We start from the raw sequence: 22,641 nt of genomic DNA on the forward strand, positions 1-22,641 counted from the left end.
CTGTATATGCAAAGTGTTAAGTTTTTTTTCTTATGTGCCCCTCCTGGAACTTTTGTTTTAAAGGATTTTTTTTTTTTTTTTCTGTTGGGTATGTGAGTTTCCTGTGAGCATTTTTTCTAAAACACACTTTATTTGCTTCATTAGTTTTTGGGATGTGTGTGTGCGTGTGTGTGTGTGTATGTGTGTGTGTGTGTGTGTGTGTGTGTGTGTTTCTTTTGAGATGGAGTCTCCTTCTCTCACCCAGGCCGGAGTGAAGTGGCACGATCTTGGCCCGCTGCAACCGCTGCCTCCCAGCTTTAAGCGGTTCCCTTGCCTCAGCCTTCTGAGGAGCTGGTATTGTAGGCACATGACACAATGTCCAGCTAAATTTTGTATATTTAGTCAAGACTGGGTTTCACCCTGTTTTTCAGGCTGGCCTTGCACTCCTGACCTCAAGCGATCCAAACGCTCCCAAAATGCTGGGCTTCCAGGGGCGAGCCATCGTGCCCAGCCTCAGTTGTTCGTTTATGTATGTTAAGGCCTCTTCTGTGTTCTTCCTGTACAGATATTTTAGAATTACTAAAATCATATATTTTGTTTACTTACTCATTTTAAAATTAATGTTCCCATTTGCTGAATACAGTATTGTGAATAGGTTAAACCTTGTATAGTATTGTCATTTTGTCTTTCATAAATTATTCAAGAACTCTGATACCTTTTTTCCCACCTGAGGAGAACATGCAGATAGTTAGAAAAAATTGTCTGAGTGGGTAGGTATTTAAATATAATTTGAAAGAATAGTGAAGTTCACAAATACAATTTCACATTTGTATTTTGCATCATTTTGAACATTTTATTTGCTGACACATGAAATTCTGAATTCGCCTTCACGTTACATATACGCTTTGAATCAATGTGAAGAATGAAATGAATCCAACACCAAGAATTACTTCAGGAATTAAGTAGAAAGCGGTTGTTATGTAGAAAAACTGTATTTATTGGAGGTATATTCAGAGATATTTGAGAAGGCTGAAAGTATATTCAGAGATATTTGAGAAGGCTGAAGCCAAAATTTTTGTTTTTCTTTTCTCTGGTGTTTTATGATAGCCTGCCAAGACTGTAGTATCACTAGTTAGAGTCACTAGGCTACCAAAGTCTCAGGGCGGCAGTAATTATTATTAGGGAAGTAATCTAGGAACATAGATGGGGGAAGATAATTCTAGGCAGAGATAATAACCATTGAAATAATTCTGAGACTAGAATGAAGCAAGGAGTCATACTCCCATCATGTGGCAAGACAAGAATGAAGGAAAATGCTTGAGTGAGATCAAAGACCTATCCTTTTGGTTTTACTCTGAGTGTAACTCTGGCTACTGGGAGAACAAACTGTAAGCTGCAAGTGAGTATCAGAATCAAGCAGAGAGACCAAACAAATGATGACGCTTCAACAAACGGAATGGCAGAGGAGACGATACACTCACTCCTTTCATGTGACTGTATAAGTTGTGCTTGCCTAAAGTTACTTGGTTGAGGGCATAAGGAATATTCAGGTAATGATCCTGAGTATGTAGGCTGTTTTTGTTTAGAGCTTTCCTCTAAATTCCCTCTACTATTTGATTTCACTCTTTTCACCAGAGTTCCCATTATTTATGCCTCAGTGTTACATGGAACTCATGAAATATATGCCATGTAAAATGTTTTACTGTCCATCAAGTAATATGGAATTTACATGTCATAGAAAAGTATAACTTACACTTTGAAGTTCATATCTTATAATTTAATGTATGTATAAACCATGTAATCTATATGATGGATTTAAAAATATAAGTATTCGTAAACATATACAATACATGTATCTGTATTTATATATGTATTTGCATAGAGATGAAATTTATGCATTGTTTATATTTTAATACACGTAGAGTATATGTCTATATGTATTTCTTTTTTTAAAATACTTTAAGCTCTGGGGTACACGTGCAGAATGTGCAGTTCTGTTACCTAGGTATACACGTGCTATGGTGGTTTGCTGCACCCATCAACCGTCACATACATTAGGTATTTCTCCTAATGCTATCCCTCCACTAGCCCTCCACCAACCGACAGGCCCCAGTGTGTGATGTTCCCCTTCCTGTATCCATGTGTTTTCATTGTTCACACCCAACTTAAGAGCGAGAACATGCAGTGTTTTCCTTTTTGTTCTGGTGTTATTTTGCTGAGAATGATGCTTTCCAGCATCACCCATGTCCCTGCAAAGGACAGAAACGCATCGTTTGTATGGTTATGCTTACTATTCCATGGTGTGTATGTGCCTCATTGTCTTTTTCCAGGGGATCACTGGTAGGCATGTGAGTTGGTTCCATGTCTTTGCTATTGTGAACAATGCCTCGGTAAACGTAAGTGCGAATGTGACTTTACAAGAGAATGATTTATGTGTTCGGGCATAATAGAGAACACCAGTACAATGCACTGTAGGGTAGAAATGTGACGGGTTAATTTGCTCCATAAGGATTTATTTTATTTTATATTTTATTGGATGACGACGAGGATGACGATGATGGTGATGGAGTTTTTATCATCCTGGCTGGAGTACAGTAGTGCAATCTCAGTCAGTACAATCTCTACCCCCCGCCAGATACAAGTGATTTTCTTGCCTGAGCCTCCCAAGTAGCTTGGACGTTTTATGTAAGTGTTAGCAGAACAAGCAAGAAACAATTCATAACAAGTAATGTGGCAGGTCACTTTGAACAAAGAATGTTATTTTTTTAGATGACACATTCTTTCATATAACTTGGGACACTGAAACAAATAAATGAATGATGTGAATACAAAGATGAAAAGGGCAATAAATTGTAAGACAGAGCTGGGCTACATTATCCTACAGAGTGTGTGGTGGGTTAATTTATTCTGAGGTGTTATTTTTAATCCTGGAAAACTTTTCACAGAATTTGAATAATGGAATTCGTGTTTGATCCCTTAATGCATGTGCTCAGTAAACATCTCCAGTTTTGCATTGTAAAAGTCACGGTCATTTCATGAAAAAAAAAAAGAAGAATTACTAGAAAGCTGTCAGCCTCTGTAAGGGAATCTCACTTGAGTTTTCAACAGAGTGTGTAACAAAATTTTATCTTTTTGGCTTATTTATGATTACCTAAATATAGACTTTTTTTTTTTTTTTTTTTTTTTTTAAACCATTTACAGCAAACTGACGGAAGCAGATCGGCCTGCCAAGCTTAACATTGGAGGCCTCCATTTAGAAACCAATGAAAAGACGCTTAAAGCAACATTTGGGAAATATGTTCCCATATTGGCAGGCAACTGTTATACATATGTTTGTTTGTGTGTGTGTGTGTGTGTGTGTGTGTGTGTTTATGTGTGTTGTATGTATGTGTGTGTGTATATATATGTGTGTATGTATGTATACGTGTGTATATATGCATATACATACACATTAATATGTCGGTGCTATTTATGTCTACTTTTCCAAAGTAAATGTATAGTTAATATGTTTACTGAAGACATAAGTTGAAATAGTTATTTGTTATTAAACTGTAATTTTCAAGTTTATATTTCATATTGGGAAAATTCTCATGGCAGCAGGTGAAGGGTCTGTGGTAAAGGTCACCTGTTGCTGAGAAAGGAAAATGAGCAAAAGTAAGTGTGTTGTGGAGGTGGAGAACAAATTGGAATAAAATAGGCTGACGATTGAGATGACATAGTAGTAAGAATCACAGTAATGATGTGAAATGCAATTTCGTTTTTGGTTTCTTAGTACTCCGTTGAGTCCATTATATAAATGTAAGATATTTTCACATAATTTAGTTCTTCTGTGAGATGAAGGGGAAATCAGCAAGCTCAAATGCTTTGCCTGTATTTTGAGAATGCTGCAGATGCTAAAAATGCTGTCGAGGATATGAATGGAGATGTAACCGTCCCTTATTCTTAATCTCCAAACTGCTTTTCACTTAACAGCATTTCAGGATCTTTTTGGTATTACTAAACTTTTGAAGGTGGCGTAATGTCATGTGATCTGAAATGCTTTAGATATCCTCTTCTTTTTGCCTGAGGAAGTGCAAGTGTAGTTGGAAGGATATTGGAATAAACGTTACGTAAATGAACGTATGGCAGTCCTGTTTGTAGGTTAGTATTCCAATACAAGTGTAAATAGATCTTCAAAGCTTTCAAGCAGCATTAAAACTTAGAAGGAACTCTCACAGAAAGGAGAGAAATCAGTCAGTATTTCCTAAAAGCTATTAATGGATTTAGTTCCAATTCATGGAAATACATCTATAGCATAGACAAGCTATGGATAGACAGCTAGACAAACTTACAAGGTGGAAAATGTCTACAGAGAGACACCAAGACAGACTCACAAGAAGAAAAGATTCTTTCACATTTTCTGAAAATACATTCTTGAGAAAGTATATTTCAACCAGATTTTTACATTTAAGGAAGTGTTAAGTACTTGAAAGTAGAAACGAACATGAGAAGATTGAAATTGGGTAACAGAATGACTAACTGGCATTTTTGCCCCATCCTTGCTCTTTCTCTCCTACAAATATTGTTATCCTGTTAACGCAGTGATTTGTTGTGTAACATGAATACCTAATGACTCCTTTTTCCCAGTGTGCTTGAGGACTTATTTTGATCCAACCAATGGTCTCTGTCTTATTGAATCTTAAATTCTGGGGATTGTGTGTTTATCACAGCTTTAAAGAGTTGTGTCCTTCTATTACGTACGGACTTCCTTTATATTACCATCAAAATCATTGCATTCTGGACACTTTCAAGTTGTTCTGTTTTACAGCATCACCCCAATCTCCTGTTAGTTCCCGTTACTCTTTATGCTATCACCAACGTGCTTTGCTGGACTTCTTGAGAGTTAATCTTCCCAGCGTGTGTCTCACAAATAGCCATTTATGCTTCAAAAACAGCTTACATTTTACATGTTTTTCTTCACTGTAAATTGTGGGTATTTTGTCCTCACTGTACCATGTATTAATGTGTTGATCGTTAAATTGACTTAAGTACATATTTAAGTTTTCCTTGTTGCTTTTATTTCTCTTACGTCTAGCACACTTCCTGGTACATAGCAGAAAGTCCATTTTTTTTGTTCACAGTTATACTTTTATATTTTAAGTTTTAGTAGAAACTGAAAGTTGCTTGGTCTTGTAGGTATGGAAAAAATCTTATGTATAGTAATCTGAGAAAAATAATAACTAACTGGTTACTAACAATTAAAAATGAACTTTGACTTAAGAATTAATGTCTGCCTTCAGCTCGTTGGTAGAACAGGCCTTGTGGAGCCATGGGATTATCCAAAGCCGGGAGAAATGTTTTAGTTGTCACGGAAGTCTAGGAATTTAGGGAAAGAAGGACAGAGTCATACAAGAAATAATTGTAAAAAGTGGTTTTAGACAAGAAAAATATTGTGTTTCAGAATCTGTGTTCTTTACATAATATGAAATCATTTTAACATTAAATGTCCCATGTCATGTGGATGAGAGAATCACGGAGGTCCTTCACGCAGAGAGCCAGGCTCTTCCCAGAGAACGACCATGTGTCACCAAGAGATGAGGGTTACACGCAACAACAAAGGATAGGCAAAGGAAAAATGGAAAAATTGTTGACTTTTGTTGTGGTGATGAAATTCACAAAACAAAATTAAACACTTTAAGGTAAATAGTTAAGTGGCGTTTAATACAACCTGTGTTGTGCAACAACCACCTCCATCTAGTTCCAGAACATTTTCATCACTCCAAACTACAACCCCACTACCAGTTAAGCAGTTCCTTTCGTTTTCTCCCTTCCCTCAGCCCCTAACAAACAGCAATCTGTTTTCTGCCTCTGAAGGTACCTGTTCCGGGTATTTCATGTTGGTGGGCTCAAACAATACAGGACTTTTTATAACTGTCTCCTTTCCTTTGCACGATGCCCTGAAGGATCGTTTACATTGTAGCACTTCTTTCCTTACACAAGCTGCTGACCCATTATTTTATTTGGGTTGTTTCCACCACTGTATTTCTACATACCTATTTGTCTGGGCACCCTTATTCATTTCTCAGTATGTGCGAATGGAATTGCTTGGTCCTGTGATAATTGTGTTTATTTTCTTGGGGAACCACCACATTTCTTCATAGTAGCTGCATCATTTTCCATTCCAGCTAGCATTGTGTCAGGGTTCCAAATTATCTACGTCCTGTCAAACACTTGATATTTCCTGCTTTTTAAAATGTATTCCCATTCCAGTGTGTGTGAAGTATGCTATCTCATTTTGGTTTTGAAATGCATTTTCCGAATAACTAATTATGATGATTTCTTCCATGTGCCTTTTGAGCATTTGCATATAGTATTTGGAGAAACAACTATTCGTGTGTTTGGTCCTTTATTGTGTTTAAGTTGTAAGTTAGTTATGTTTGGGATACGAGAAGTTGATAATTTAGAATTTGTTGCTTTAACTTACGGAAGCAGAATTCATACGAGTTCCTGAGACACCAGGGATGATGGTCCACCACCTAGAGGTTATGGATACCATGATTATGGTTATTCTAGTCGGGATGAACATTCCTCTGGAGGATATAGGTACTATAATAGTTTCCGGTTCTGTCAAATAGTTTTCTGAAGATGTTCCTGCTGACCGTAGCAAACCTGTCGTAAATGTAGTGACCGTGACGGCAACGTTGGGGGACGTGGTAGAGATCATTCTGACCATCCAAGAGGAATTTCTTACATATCAGAGTTATGGTAAGTGTCCAGGTTTGATTTGTACATTATAGTATTATATTTAATAGACCAGGTCATTGCTTTAATAAAAATTTAAGGAAAATCGTAAAGAAAAAAATGCACAAAATGCACTCGCATTGGTGTTAGCTACGTACATTTTCGCCTCCTCACCTAAGGAAGCATCTTGGAGAAAAGCTTAACCCAGCTAAAGATGTAAACATCAACAACATCGTCCATATTCTGGGTCATCAAGTGACAGACAGTCCAGGCATGGATCCTCAGGCAATCTTGTATTCCACAAATCCACCACCTTTCCCCTCACTTCTGCATGTTTGTGTTTTGCCTTAGTCACCTACGCCAGAATAAAAAAAAAAAAAAAAAAAAAAAAAGGGCGTATCCTGAATGTCTTCTCATATGCCTCTGAAACCTTTCCCATAAGGCTTCCATATACCTCATGTGCTCATTTCTTCTCACGTTGCTGTGTGAGAAGTCCTGAGAGGCTGATTGTCCCAGAAAAAGATTATGCATTCGCCTTTAAAGAAAAATAAGCTGTGAATTCGACACGAAAGATAACGTTAACATTTCCATTATCCTGTGCTATCTTAATGTGTCTGATGATACCCAAAATGAAGGATTTTGCAGGTACCTTACCCCAGCAAACTGGGCCCTGTTTATCTCAGTGTCCATCACCCAATGTCATTGAACTATCTCTGCTTCCATAGGATGAAGTAAGCTGTCAACTTAACTGTCTTCTGTTTCTTGTACCTCCCCAACTCTGTCCTATAGAAAGAATCCCAAAACATTTCACACCAATTCACTCTACAAATTCAGAGGCCCAGCTCCCACACAGACTGGTCATTTTCATGAAGAGAATCAAACATATAGATTGATCAATTCATTAGGACAGCGGAATCCAGGGGATCAAGCGACACACACACACAGACACACAAACACACAGACACACACAGACACACACACACACACACACACACACACACAGAGCCACACATCCTTAATACTGTTTATTTTTTATTCCATACAATTCAATTCCCCCACCCCGCTTCCTGTCTTCATTTGCTGTGACTGGATCTGCTTGTCCTTTAGTTCCTGTGCACAAGACCATGCTGAGTACTGACATCCTGCATACTGTAGTAAGTTTTCAGGAGTTCTGCCGTGTTAGGTGAACACAGCACCTGTGTCCGATGCTCCATCATATTCAACCCAACATCTGCGCGTTCCCTAGAGAAACACAAACACATGTCAAAATGCATCTCCTCTGAGCCACCATTTAAAATGTTTTAATTTTACGGCCTGCTGAGAAAAGACTACCCCTTCCCCTTTTGTGATCTCTTCAACTTCCTCCTACCGTGCATGTGTTACAAACTATTCTCTGCAATACCTGCCCCATTTCCAGTATTCTCTGTGACAGGAGTCAGCTAACAAGACGCGTTGTACACTAAAAGCACACGGAAATCCGATGGGGTAATAGCTTAAGGAAATCCATCGATCTAAACAGTCCTTTGTGGTCTGTGGCAAGGAGGACAACCAGGCACATTCCGGGAGCCCAAGCTTTAGGGGTTGGTAAGACGACTCCCCGTCGGGTTGACGGCCATGGAACCAAGTGCCACAGATTGAAGGTAATAACTCGGCTTTACTTCTCAGTGAGTGTGGACACGCACTATGCTTCCCCGGGCTTAAGACTCCACAGTTATAACCCGCTTTGCAGCGCAGTGTCTCATGTGCCTTTTTCAGCCCAATGCCATGAATGTCCTGGATTCTGTCATGCTGTGTCTTCCTCTCAAGGAATTTCGACATGGATAAGACGGACCCCCAGGTTCTACATTTCTGAAATGAGCCTCCAGGCTCCCTGAATAGAGAGGTGTGTCAACACCCTTATCCTGGGTATCAGACAGCTCCAGTTCCAACTGTACGGCTCACCTGAAATCTCTGTTTCCTCTTCAGGTGGCTTCATCCTCCTGTAGTACTGCAGGGGATTGCGCCACAGGTCCTTACATAGGATCTGTCAGGGGAATCAACCGGAAAAGGCCTCATGAGAGCTCAGACTGGTGACCCAAGCAGCTGGGAACACACCGGGGTCATTCCTCATGTTTCCCAGCAAGGACCCACCTCAGCAATCCTACTGGATCCTGCGAAGTTGTGGTCAGAAAACCAGTTGAAGAAGTTAAGACCGCTGTTGTTGTGTCTGCGGCGATAGGCCTCAACTTCATAATCCTGACACCACTGAATTGGAGTGGAATGAGAAGCCCTGTATTCTACAGACAGAGGATGTTTTGGTAAGGGGGCTGGAACACGTTGGCACTGATCCACCCACCTTCCTCCTTCCACTACCCATCCTGGGAGCCACCTGTCACCTGTGACGTTCACGAGATATTCCTTGGTAATCACTTTATTCTGGAAGTAGGGGTTACTCCGAAAGAACAACATGATCTGGCAGAGATGAACGGGATGCTTCGCTTCTTTCACCTGTCCGGACAAGGTGGAGAAAGCTTAAACACCTTTTTGGCTGAGGTGCCCACTGTTGCTTGCAGGAATAAATTATCTCCCTTAGCCTCCCCCACTCAACCCTCCAGCCTTAGTCTTCCCGGCCTCACCTCCAAGTTGATCATGTAGCTCAGCATGTCTTCATCTTGGTCAGTGATCAGGGCCGACATCTGAGGGTGGTTTGCAATCTGATTGAGGTCAAAGAGCCTTGAGATGCAACGGAAAGAAAAGCTAGAAGCAACGGGGAAGGCCTAAGAGCACCCAGAGGGGCGGCTAGGGGATTTTTTCCGATCTGCATCCATGAATGACCTCCCTTTCTCCTCTCCCTCCCCCTGAATTCAGACCTCTCGGGTTTCACCGAGGGTGTATCATTGTGAGGCTGACCGCACTGACACGGGGAGGGGCGATATGCAGAGAACTGCCGGTGTCTGAGGCCTGGCAGAATCTGCTCATACCCGAAGAAGCCCAGTCCCAGATCGGACTGGCAAGGCGGAGCAGTCACAGTCCCTTAACAACAGCTTGATTCACAGCAACACGTGTTCTGCTGAGAACTCGCTTCTGCTCTTCAGAAAGATGCCCCAAACGTCTGCTGCTTGGCACCATGAAGCGTTTCTCTCACGCACGCAGGAAAATAGTACCCGTGTCTGCTCTGGCTTTCTTCAGCCACATTTGTCTGTGGAAACTCACCCGTGTTCCCCAAATGGTCACATCGACGCCGAGCCGCCCGTAAGTTCCTTACACTTCCCAAGAGCACCTCTCAACTGGCAAAGCAGAAGAAACACTGCAAAGGATACCACATTGGCCCAGAAGCCAGGCATGCTCTGGATGATGGCGCCTCTGCGGTCCAGGTGGGGCTTGCGCCTCCGCTCCATCTTTTCCCTCTGCTGAGAAAAGGCCTTCCTGGCTCGGGCATTAACCGGCTCCAGCTCCACCTGAACGGCCAGCAGCTCCTCCAGTGCAGACTCTGGGCTCATGGGCCCAGGGCCAGGCTGTGCCCGCTGGACCTGCTCCTGCCGCTTCTCGTCGGCTTCCTGGTGGGCCACCACCTCCACCTCCGCCATTATGTCATCCGCTCCCAGCACCGCCTCCTCCCCCAAAGCTACCTGCTCGCTCTGCGCCCCGGCCTCCCCCTCCTGTAGAGACTCCATCCTGAAGACGGTGCCCCCCTTCGGACTCCCACTGACCACCGCCTGTGCTGCCGGACCCTCACCGCAGGAACCCTGCCGCTGCCCTTCACCGCAGCCGGTGGGACGGCGGGCCCTCAGGGCGCATGCGCCGGGCTAGCAGGCGCCCCCTAAGGGACTGCACGCAAAGGGCGCAGGGAGCCGCGGGAAGACATGGAGACCAAAGGGCACCAGGAGCCCCTCCAAGACCGCGGTTCTCCCCTGGCGGCCAGTCAGTGCGAGGGCGGTGGGCGTCTCCCCGGGCAGCAGCAACCTAGGCTGGCCTGCAGTCCCAACCTCCCGAGCTATGCCTCCTCTGAGAAGCCCTCGGGGCTTGCGCCAGGTAGCGCTGCATCCAGGCACACGCGGGCTGCATGTCCAGCACCCAACACACTAGAGCCTCCTGCGGCTCATGAACCCTGAGGAAGCAGCCACCTTACACCGCCCTGCCCCTGCCCTTCGGCAGCAACCATCTGCCCACTTTTTCTGCCTCCTGCCCCTGGTGAGCTCAGGCTATCTTGGCAGGGCTCCACCCAACAGGAAAACCACCACAGTTGTAATGTTGCCTCCTCACCAGATAGAGACTGAGGAACAACAATGAAGGGTGACAAGCCAAACATCTGGGAGATAACCCTGCTCTGCATTCTCTGTGCTCTTTCAAAGTTGCAGGGTGTCATGAGGCTTGCCCATGTCATCTGGAGGCTTCTTGACCAGAGGTAGATTGTTTGGCACACTTAGATGTCAGCCCAGACCATGATGAAGTCCTGCTTTACTATATGATGGATTTGCAGGTAAGGCTGGGGAGCCTGGGTCTTTGGGAGGGGTCCCATGTCTGAGTGAGTTTGTGGTACCCCTGGGGCCCGGGGTGTCTCAGTGGGAGAACTGGAAAGGGGAAAATCACGCTTCACTCCAGCTAGCAGGCCACCTCAGCCAAGCCAGATGAAATGGTCCCATTGAGTCCACCCTCTTTCTCCTTCTTGGTCTGAGGGGTAGAGAAACTCAGTCGTTCCTGTTACTGGTGGCAGGATGAAGATTTCCTTTCGTCACAACCTTTACTTCCACACTGAAGTGATCATTAAGGAGTACTGCTTTGCCATTCTGGGTAAGGAGTGCCTCCCAGCATGGTAGGGGAGCTGGTGTGTGGGAGGTTAGGTCTGGCACTCCCCACCAGGGAGTGTCTCATTCCACTGCAGTCCGGTGGTTCTGGGATCATAAAGGTCGAGCCTCCAGCAGCAGGCAGAACATTGCCTACCTGAGCTTGTATAGCTGGTTGGCTGAACATGACTGCCACGGTTTTGGCAGGATTGCTGAGGTGGGGTCCGTGGGGAGGCATCATGGGAAACGACCTCACTGATCATTCCTTGGCCTTTGGGGAATTGGCTTTGAACTGTGATCTGACCTATCATGGACCCCCTTCTGCAGTTCCCCATATCATCAGTCACGACCTATGGCTCAGTCCCTTGCAGTTCTATCCCATGGAGTGAGGGATGGCATTAGAGAGGCAACAGACAGGATGCCAGGCAAGCTGCCTAGGGCCATGTACTGAGAGGCATTTGAGTCCTGAATCTGTGTCCTGTATGGATAATCCAAGGGTCATGGAAGAGACTGCAGTGAGCAATCCCAGACCATCCATGAGTTGGGAGAGAAAGGCCCATCAGTGAACCCTAACACCCACATTTCAGGATTGGACAACCCTAAGCCACCTGCAATGCATATGTGGCTAAGGTCAGTGGGTGAGAAGCAAGGCTTAAGGGATAGCTGTCTCATCATCACTTGCCAGCTCCCTCCCCTGCCCTGACGTGGGCTACCACCTGAGGCTCAGTTTGAGCTCAACCAGTGTCCTCTGCTTCTCCATGCAGATGTCCACTTGAGGCTTGTTTAGCTCTACATCCTTTCAGAATGATTCTCCCAGGCCTGTCATGTTATCTTTCAATGACCCCAGGCTACCCTGACATGCATTCTCCTCTCTGCCAACCTCACTCCCACTGCCCTGCCTTCCCAGATAAGACAGACCACTGCACAGGGAATCTGAAGGACCACCCTGGGCTCCAGTGAGGAAATGTTCTATTTTCATCATGTACATGTATTTTAGAACTTGCTCCAGGGCAGGAAATGTGAAGACTTTGCAAATTGGCTGGGGACCTTCAGTTTGTGTACCCAGTGGGAAACTGGCTGGGAATTAAAGCCCACCTGAGTAATCATGTGTATATCCAGTGTCAGTTATTTTGATAAATACCTACTTTGTTATATCACTATTAATATAAAAGTTAATTTCCTAGAATATTGAAAAAATGAATTTTTGTGTGCAGAAATATAACTTGTTCATAATTGTATGGAAAAATTCCAGACTGCTCCATTTTCCATTACAATTCTTATGTGAGAATTGAAGTGTTTATCACGTTTTAAGATACGTTTTTATTATTCTACTCCTGGCAATTTTCATGATCATTTTTGCAATACACAGTGACATGGACTCTATAAAGTTTTTGAGGGACTTTCAGCTTCTTTTGGAGTACTTAGTTGTAAATTTTGAATTTTTTTTTCCTGTGGTTCTTTTCAGTTTACTGTATTTCATATGTGAGGTGTTAAATTTGTTTTCTTATTTGCCCCTTCTGAAAGTTTTGTTTTAAAGGAACTTTTTTTTTTTAGACATATGAGTTTGCCTGTGAGCATTATTTTTAGTACAGATTTTTTTTTTTATTCATTAGTTTTGGAGTGTGTTTGTGTGTGTGTGTGTGTGTGTGTGTTTGTTTTGAGATGGAGTCTTGCTCTGTCACTCAGGCTGGAGAGAACTGGCACAATCTCTGCTCACTGCAAACTCTGCCTCCCAGCTTCAAGTGATTCTGCTGCCTCAGCCTTATAAGGAGCTTGGATTACAGGCACATGTGACCATGTCCTCTTAATTTTTGTATTTTTAGTTGAGAATGGGCTTCACCATATTTGCCAAGCTGATCTCACACCCCTAACCTCAAGTGATCTGCCTGCATTGGCCTCCCAAAATTCTGGGCTTCCAGGTTTGAGGCACCATGCCCAGTCTCATTTGTTTGTTTATGTATATTTTTAATTTTGTTTATTTATTTTGTATTATACTTTAAGTTCTAGGGTACATGTGCACAACGTGCAGGTTTGTTACATACGTAAACATGTGCCATGTTGGTGTGCTGCACCCATTAACTCATTCACATTAGGGAATGCTATCCCTCCCCATTCCCCCATCACATGACAGACCCCGGGTGCATGATGTTCTCCACCCTGGGACCAGGTGTTCTCGTTGTTCAGTTCAAACATGCTGTGTTTGGTTTTCTGTCCTTGTGACAGTTTGCTCAGAATGATGGTTTCCAACTTTATCCATCCCTACAAAGGACATGAACTCATCCTTTTTTATGACTGCATAGTATTCCATGGTGTATATGTGCCACATTTTCTTAACCTAGTCTATCATTGATGGACACTTCCGTTGGTTCCAAGTCTTTTGTGAATAGTGCCGCTATAAACATACATGTGCATGTGTCTTTATAGCAGCATGATTTATAATCCTTTGGGTATATACCAGTAATGGGATGGCTGGGTCAAATGGTATTTCTAGTTCTGGATCCTAGAGGAATCACTACACCATCTTCCACAATGGTTGAACTAGTTTACAGTCCCACCAACAGTGTAAAACTGTTCCTATTTCTCCACATCCTCTCCAGCATCTGTTGTTTCCTGACTTTTTAATGATTGCCATTCTAACTGGTATGAGATAGTATCTCATTGTGGTTTTGATTTGCATTTCTCTGATGGCCAGTGGTGATGAGCATTTTTTCATGTGTCTATTGATTACATAAATGTCTTATTTTGAGAAGTGTCTGTTCATATCCTTCATCCATTTTACAATGGGAAGGTTTGACTTTTTTTGTAAACTTGTTTGATTTCTTTGTAGATTCTGGATATTAGCTCTTTGTCAGATGGGTAGATTTTAAAAATTTTCTCCTACTCTGTAGGTTGCCTGTTCACTCTAATAGTACTTTCTTTTGCTGTGCAGAAGCTCTTTAGTTTAATTAGATCATATTTGTCAATTTTGGCTTTTGTTGCCATTGCTTTTGGTGTTTTAGTCATGAAGCTGTTGCCCATGCCTATGTCCCGAATGATATTGCCTAGGTTTTCTTCTTCTAGGATTTTTATCATTTTAGGTCTAACATTTAAGTCTTTAATCCATCGTGAATTAATTTTTGTAGAAGGTGTAAGGAGAGAATCTAGTTTCAGCTTTCTACATATGGCTACCAGTTTTCCCTGCGCCATTTAACAAAATTTAACAAAATTAAATAGGGAATCTTTTCCCCATTTATTGTTTTTGTCAGCTTTGTCAAAGATCAGATGGTTGTAGACATGTGGTATTATTTCTGAGGGCTCTGTTCTGTTCCATTGGCATATACATCTGCTTGGTAACAGTACCATGCTTTTTTTTGTTGCTGTAGCTTTGTAGTATAATTTGAAGTCACGTAGCATGATGTCTGCCTCTTTGTTCTTTTTGCTCAGGATTGTCTTGGCAACGCAAACTCTTTTTTGGTTCCATATTAAAGTTAAAGTAGTTTTTTCCAATTCTTTGAAGAAAGTCATGGTAGTTTGATTGGGATGACACTGAATCTATAAATTACCTTGGGCTTCATGGCTGTTTTCAAGACATTTATTCTTCCTATCCACGAGAATGGAATGTTCTTCCATTTGTTTGTGTCCTCTTTTATTTCATTGAACAGTGGTTTGTAATTCTCCTTGAAGAGGTACTTCACATCCCTTGTAAGTTGGAGTCCTAGGTATTTTATTCTCTTTGAAGCAATTGTGTATGGGAGTTCACTCATGATTTGGCTCTCTGTTTGTCTGTTATTGGTGTATAGGAATGCTTGTGATTTTTGCACATTGATTCTGTATCATGAGGCTTTGCTGAAATTACTTATCAGCTTAGGGAGATTTTGGGCTAAGACAATGGGGTTTTCTAAATATATAATCATGTCATCTACAAACAGGGACAATTTGACTTCCTCTTTTCCTAATTGAATACCCTTTATTTCTTTCTCATGCCTGATTGCCCTGGCCAGAACTTCCAACACTATGTTAAATAGGAGTGGTGAGAGAGGGCATCCCTGTCTTGTGCCAGTTTTCAAAGGGAATTTTTCCAGTTTTTGCCCATTCAGTATGATATTGGCTGTGGGTTTGTCATAAATAGCTCTTGTTATTTTGAGATATGCCCCATCAATACCTAGTTTATTAAGAGTTTTTAGCATGAAGGGCTGTTGAATTTTGTCAAAGGCCTTTTCTGCATCTATTGAGATAAACATGTGGTTTTTGTCTTTGGTTCCGTTTATGTGATGGATTATGTTTATTGATTTGCATATGTTGAACCAGTCTTGCCTTCCAGGGATGGAGCCAACTTGATCGTGATGGATAAGCTTCTTGATGTGCAGCTGGATTCAGTTTGCAAGTATTTTGTTGAGGATTTTTGTGTCGACATTCATCAGGGATATTTGTCTAAAATTATCTCTTTTATGGTTGTGTCTCTGCCAGGCTTTGGTATCCGGATGATGGCTGGCCTCATAAAATGAGTTAGGGAGGATTCCCTCTTTTTCTATTGATTGGAATAGTTTCAAAAGAAATGGTACCAGCTCCTCTTTTTACCTCTGGTACAATTTGGCTCTGAATCCATCTGGTCCTGTACTTTTCTTGCTTGGTAGGGTATTAACTATTGCCTCAATTTCAGAACCTGTTATTGGACTATCCAGGGATTCAACTTCTTCCTGGTTTAGTCTTGGGAGGATGTAGGTGTCCAGGAATTTATCCATCTCTTCTAGATTTTCTAGTTTCTTTGCATAGAAGTGTTTAAAGTGTTCTCTGATGGTAGTTTGTATTTCTGTGGTGATGTCCCCTTTATCATTTTTTATTGCATCAATTTGATTCTTCTCTCTTTTCTTCTTTATTGGTCTTGCTAGCAGTCTATCAATTTTGTTGATCTTTTCAAAAAAAACAGCTCCTGGATTCATCGATTTTTTGAAATTTTTTTTTGTTTCTCTATCTCATTCAGTTCTGCTCTGATCTTAATTATTACTTGCCTTCTGCTAGCTTTTGAATGTGTTTCCTCTTACTTCTCTAGTTCTTTTAATTGTGATGTTAGAGTATCAATTTTAGATCTTTCCTGCTTTCTCTTGTGGGCATTTAGTGCTATATATTTCCCTCACACACTGCTTTAAATGTGTCCCAGAGATTCTGGTATGTTGTGTCTTTGCTCTCATTGGTTTCAAAGAACATTTTTATTTCTGCCTTCATTTCGTTATGTACCCTGTAGTCACTCAGGAGCAGGTAGTTCAGTTTCCATGTAGTTGAGCAGTTTTGACTGAGTTTCTTAATCCTGAGTTCTAATTTGATTGCACTGTGGTCTGAGAGACAGTTTGTTATAATTTCTGTTCTTTTATATTTGCTGAGGAGTGCTTTATTTCCAACTAGGTGGTCAATTTTGGAATAAATTGGATATGGTGCTGAGAGGAATGTATATTCTGTTGATTTGTGGTGGAGAGTTCTGCAGATGTCTATTAGATTTGCTTCGTGCAGAGCTCAGTTCAATTCCTGAATATCCTTTTTAACTTTCTGTCTCGTTGGTCTGTCTAATGTTGACAGTGGGGTGTTAAAGTCTCCCATTATTATTGTATGGGAGTCTAAGTCTCTTTGTAGGTCTCTAAGGACTTGCTTTATGAATCTAGGTGCTCCTGTATTGGGTGCATATATGTTCAGGATAGTTAGCTCTTCTTGTTGAATTGATCTCTTTACCATTATGTAATGGCCTTCTTTGTCTCCTTTGATCTTTGTTGGTTTAAAGTCTGTTTCACCGGTCACTAGGATTGCAACCCCTGCTTTTTTTGTTTGTTTGTTTTCCATTTCCTTGGTTGATCTTCCTCCATCCCTTTATTTTGAGCCTATATGTGTCTGTGCACTTGTGGTGGGTCTTCTGAATACAACACACTGATGAGTCTTGACTTTTTATCCAATTTGACAGTCTTTGTCTTTTTATGGGAGCATTATCCCATTTACATTTAAGGTTAATATTATTATGTGTGAATCTGATCCCATAATTGTGATGCCAGCTGGTTATTTTGCTTGTTAGTTGATGCAGTTTTTTCCTAGCCTCAATAGTCTTTACAATTTGGCATGTTTTTGCAGTGGCTGGTACCAATTGTTCCTTTCCATGTTTCATGCTTCCTTCAGGAGCTCTTGTAATGCAGGCCTTGTGGTGACAAAATCTCTCAGCATTTCTTGTCTGTAAAGGATTTTATTTCTCCTTCATTTATGAATCTTAGTTTGGATGGATATGAAATTCTGAGATGAAAATCCTTTTCTTGAAGAATGTTGAATATTGACCCCCTCTCTCTTCTGACTCGTGCAGTTTCTGCCAAAAGATGTGCTGTTAGGCTGATGAGCTTCCCTTTGTGGGTAACCTGACCTTTCTCTCTGTCTGATGTTAACATTTTTTCCTTAATTTCAACTTTGGTGAATCTGATAATTATGTGTCTTGGAGTTGTTCTTCTCAAGGAGTATCTTTGTGACATTATCTGTATTTCCTGAATTTGAATGTTGTCCTGCCTTGCTAGGTTGGGGAAATTCTCCTGAATAATATCCTGAAGAGTACTTTCCAACTTGGTTCCATCCCCCCATCACTTTCAAGTACACCAATCAGATGTAGATTTGGTCTTTTCACATAATTCCATATATCTTGGAGGATTTGTTCATTTCTTTTTACTCTTTTTCCTCTAAACTTCTCACTTCATTTCATTCATTTGATCTTCAGTCACTGTTACCCTTTCTTCCACTTGATTGAATTGGCTACTGAAGCTTATGCATGCATCACGTAGTTCTTGTGCCTTGGTTTTCAGCTCCATCAGGTCATTTAAGGTCTTCTCTACTCTGTTTATTCTAGTTAGCCATTCATCTAATCTTTTTTCAAGGTTTTTAGTTTCTTTGCCATGGGTTTGAACATCTTCCTTTAGTGCAGAGAAGCGTGTTATTACTGATCATCTGAAGCCTTTTTCTCTCAACTTGTCAAAGTCATTCTCTGTCCAGCTTTTTTCCATTGCTAGTGAGGAGCTGTGTTCCTTTGGAGAAGAAGAGGCCTTCTGGTTTTTATAATTTCCAGCTTTTCTGCTCTGCTTTATCCCCAACTTTGTGGTTTTATCTACCTTTGGTCTTTGATGATGGTGATGTACAGATGAGGTTTTGGTGTGTATGTCCTTTCTTTTGTTATTTTTCCTTCTATCAGTCAGGACCCTCAGCTGCAGGTCTTTGGAGTTTGCTGGAGATCCTCTCCAGACCCTATTTGCCTGGGTATCACCAATGGAGGCTACAGAACAGCAAATATTGCAGAACAACAAATGTTGCTGCCCAATCCTTCCTCTGGAAGCTTCTCCTCAGAGGGTAACCCAGCTATCACCCAAGGAACCCTCAACAACGCTTCAGACTATATTCCAATCCCCAAGGGTCTCTATTCTTGGACACAGCCTCCTTTGAAAATGGAATCAGAAAAGCAGTTTCCAGAGGCCACATCACAGTCTCAAATCTACTCCTCCTCCAGTAGGACTTGATCAGTGATAAGGCCTGAAGGGCCCCTGAAGTCTAGACTTTTAGGGTCCTGCAGTGAGTTTTTGCCTGTGACCTTTTTCCTGATACCCGGCCAGCTCTGCCAGTGGCATTTTTTTTTTTTTTTCTGTTTAGGCAGGCTGAAAGCTCTGACAGGTAGGCACCCAAGCTTGCCTCCCGAACCAACAAGGGCCACTCTCAGAGAACCCAGGCCTGATTGTGAGCTCTGGCTAGCATCACAATAAATATCACTGTTGCCTAGCATCAAGTCCCTGTGGCTTGGCAGAAAAGGAGATCTCTGTAGAGTGTCATCACTGGTGGACTCTGACCTGTCTTCTTTGTGCATTCCATGGTATAGTCCCATAATCCTAGGAGAGGGCAGATGTAAGCTGGCTTGAAGAAACATCAAGGAGAGCCCCAGGAATAAACCACAAAATCCCTAAGGATCCAAATGGATCTGCAGGGGTCCTCAGGCCTACATAGATGTTGTATGGATGAGTCTTTTTGAAACTTGCCCCACTGTGATTTCTACGTACAGATTGCCTGTGTTACCCTGGGTTGCTGTCTCCCAGGTGGGCCTTCCTGCAGAACCACACAGCCTCAGGAGTTTCTGGGCTGTGTATTTCGATGGGAGTGTTGTGAATGTTTCATGTCTGAGTGTCTGTGTAGCATTGTGTGTGTGTGTGTGTCTATGTGTGTGTGATTGTGTGTGTGATTGTGTGTGTGTTTGCCTGCAAAAGGCATCTGCTTGAAGGAATGTGCCTAATGCCCTTCAGAGCTTCATTTTTCTTAGTCTTGCAACATTTTGGTGGCCTATCAGTGTGGCTCTGCATGGCCTGCAGGAACTCCTGTTCTTTTTTCTGTGGATTTCTGTTGATTTCTGTCAACAGGTCCCCTTAAATTTACCTCGAATTATGTTACCAGATGAGCAGGTGCTTCAGGCGGCAAGGGGCACTCCTCCTTCATCTGGAGATTTCATCCTGTGACATAGAGTGTGAACACAATACAGCCAGATACGAGTGAGGATACTATCTGCTGAAGGATAGATGGGAATCCACAACTTCACCTGAAAAAAAAAAAAAAAAAAAAGACAGATAACACAGAATGTTCTTTCAGCTAAATTGTTATATTTCCTTAAATGCACAAGCTGTCCATATCATGACCCAGTATTCATGTGGGAGTATTCCAACGTGCAAAAAACATTTGGAGTAGAAATTGGGGCCATCCTGGTGAATTCCCAATTTGAGGGTTTTTATACCTGTGGCCAAATGGCAGTGGAATAGATTGATGTTGTGTAAGATATGGCCTGCACACTTGACTCTCCCTTTCTTGATTTCCATGTTCCTCTCATTGGCCTAGGGTTTCCTGAGTATGTCTCTATGACTTCCCCACTAAACGTTTCCAAGTTCACAGAGAACGACCATCATGAGAATCCATTGCATGACTATTTTCTTTTAAACACTGTCCCATTTTAATGATTGCGAAGTTTTGATAATTTTAAAACCGTAATTCTCATTACAGCCACCAACAAGAAAACTCTTATTTCCTCACTTCTGTTGGAGGGCTGCATGATTCCTGTAAGATAAGCTGAATTTTGCCTGGTAATCTCCCCTCTGTTTCATTTCTTCTGCATGGCCTCCTCATTTTGTTGGGGCTCTTTCATTGGGCAGTTCCTGGATGGGACTGCCTCTGGGCACAGATTTTTTAGCTGCCTGGAATTTAATGAAACAAAAGGGACTTCAGGTAAGCTGGCAGTGCTCCAGGTTGTAGGTCATTGTCTCATTGTGGGGGCTGAGAATGTTTGAAATTTGAAGGAGGGTTTTGGGTTTTCTGACAGAAATCATTGAACATTGTTTGAATTCCAGCACGAGACAGCTCATTCTCTCAGCAAGTCTAGATTTGTTTTCATGGGGAATCCACAGTGTCCTGTAACAGCACTACTGGACACCGTTTTCAGGCTTGCCATTACCACAGACAGCCTCTGAGACACTGTCTCAACCTCATCTGCACCTGAGAGAGGCGAGTCCAAGGTTTGAGAACCCTGCTTCAACTTTGACTTGCCTTTTTTGTGGTTCCTGCTTTTCCCACAGAGCCCCTGCAAGGTCAAGGAAGAAGGAAGGCAGTGAGGTCAAGAGCCCAGCCATCATTCACTTACAACCCCCTCTATGGTCTCATGTATGATTCTGTCACCCAAAGAACCCTGAACAACACACCAGACCATATTCCAATTTCCATGAGACCAGATTATTGCACACAGTCTCTTTCAGGAATGGAGTCAGAAGACTAGTTTCTTGTGACCACCTCACAGTCACTAAACACCTTTTTCTCCAGCAGGACCCAACCACTGAGATGTCTCAGAGAGTCCCTGAGGTCAGGAGATTTAGGGCTTTGCAGTGGATTTTCACAAGCAGCCTTTATCCCAATGCCAGTCCAGCTCTGCCTGTACCAATATTGTCTGCTTAGGTAGGCTGATAGCTTTGACAACCAGCTGCCTGAACCTGCCTCACAAATGCACATGTGGTAGTCTCAGGGCACCAGGCCTCATTTTGAGATCTGGCTATTGTTACCATGAATGTCACCGTGGCTTGGAGGTGACAAGTTTCTGTGGTTTGGAGGAGAAGGATACTTCCGTGGAACTGCATTGATGCTTGACTCTTGCCTGTCTTCTCTGTGGGATCCAAGGGATAATCCCATGATCCTTTGAGAGAGCAGATGTGAGTTGGACTGAAGAAACTTCAAGCAGAGCCCCAGGAATAAAACATTATATCCCTAAAAATCCAAAAGCATCTGCAGGATTTCTGAGGCTGGCCTAGACATTGTAGGGGTGATTCTTTTCAAAACTTATCCCACTGTGATGTCTAGCAGCATCCCATCTAAGTTGTCCAGAGTTGCTCTCTTTCAGGTGAGGTTTCCTGCAGAGCCATGCAGCCTCAGGATGTGCCACACTGTGTGTTTCTGTGACAGTGTTGTGAGAGTTGGATATCTGTGTGTTTGTGGTTTTGTGTTTTCCTGTGGGTGTGTGTCTATTCCTGTAAGTGGAGTCTGCTTAAAGGAATATGGTTAACATCCTTCAGCCCTTCTTTTTTTTTGAACGTCAAAACAATTTAATGGCCTGCTTGTGTGACTCTGCTCAGTTCTGGGGCTCCATGTTCCTTATCTTTATGTAAATAATAAATCTGCTGTGAATTGGAAGGTGGGCTGAGACTAGCCAGCATCCAAATTACTTCCCTCTGAAAAACAAAAAACAAACAACAACACAACAAACCACTACTCTTCTATGAAGAAATGGAGCATATCACACCAAAAAAACAGACATCTTGCGGTGTTCCCTTGTCCTGTGGCCAACCTAGGGAGAGACAACAGCAGTCTTGTCCACAGTACCCCTTGAATTTACCTCAAATTTGGTTCCCAGCCGAGTGGGTGCTTCACGTCTTGAGGGGACACTTCTCCATTATCTTGTGATTTCATCCTTGTACATGGAGTTTGAGCACCAATAAGGTCAGATAAGGAAGAGGGTAAAATCTTGTGAGAGGTGGATGGGGTCCTGCAACTTCACTTGCAAAAGAAATTTAGATGGATGACACAGGTGGTGCTTCCAGCTCCATCCCTGCATTCTATTAATTCCACAAGTAGCCTACACCATCTACCTCTCTTCAGGTGGGAGTACTCCAACGTAAAA

At 42.3% G+C, this 22,641-nt stretch overlaps 1 protein-coding gene across 1 annotated transcript; it reads right to left on the bottom strand.

The window, feature by feature from the left end:
- Window positions 1–7,711: 7,711 nt before the first annotated feature.
- LOC126947178 (testis-specific Y-encoded protein 2-like) lies at window positions 7,712–10,476 on the bottom strand. The gene is given in 7 exon segments (XM_050777904.1): window positions 7,712–7,941; window positions 8,641–8,722; window positions 8,830–8,975; window positions 9,075–9,186; window positions 9,315–9,392; window positions 9,999–10,442; window positions 10,444–10,476. Coding segments are annotated over 7 exon segments (918 nt in total). The 3' UTR covers window positions 7,712–7,918.
- Window positions 10,477–22,641: the final 12,165 nt, after the last annotated feature.

Source organism: Macaca thibetana, chromosome Y (assembly GCF_024542745.1).
Source record: "Macaca thibetana thibetana isolate TM-01 chromosome Y, ASM2454274v1, whole genome shotgun sequence".
Classification (NCBI taxonomy): domain Eukaryota; kingdom Metazoa; phylum Chordata; class Mammalia; order Primates; family Cercopithecidae; genus Macaca; species Macaca thibetana.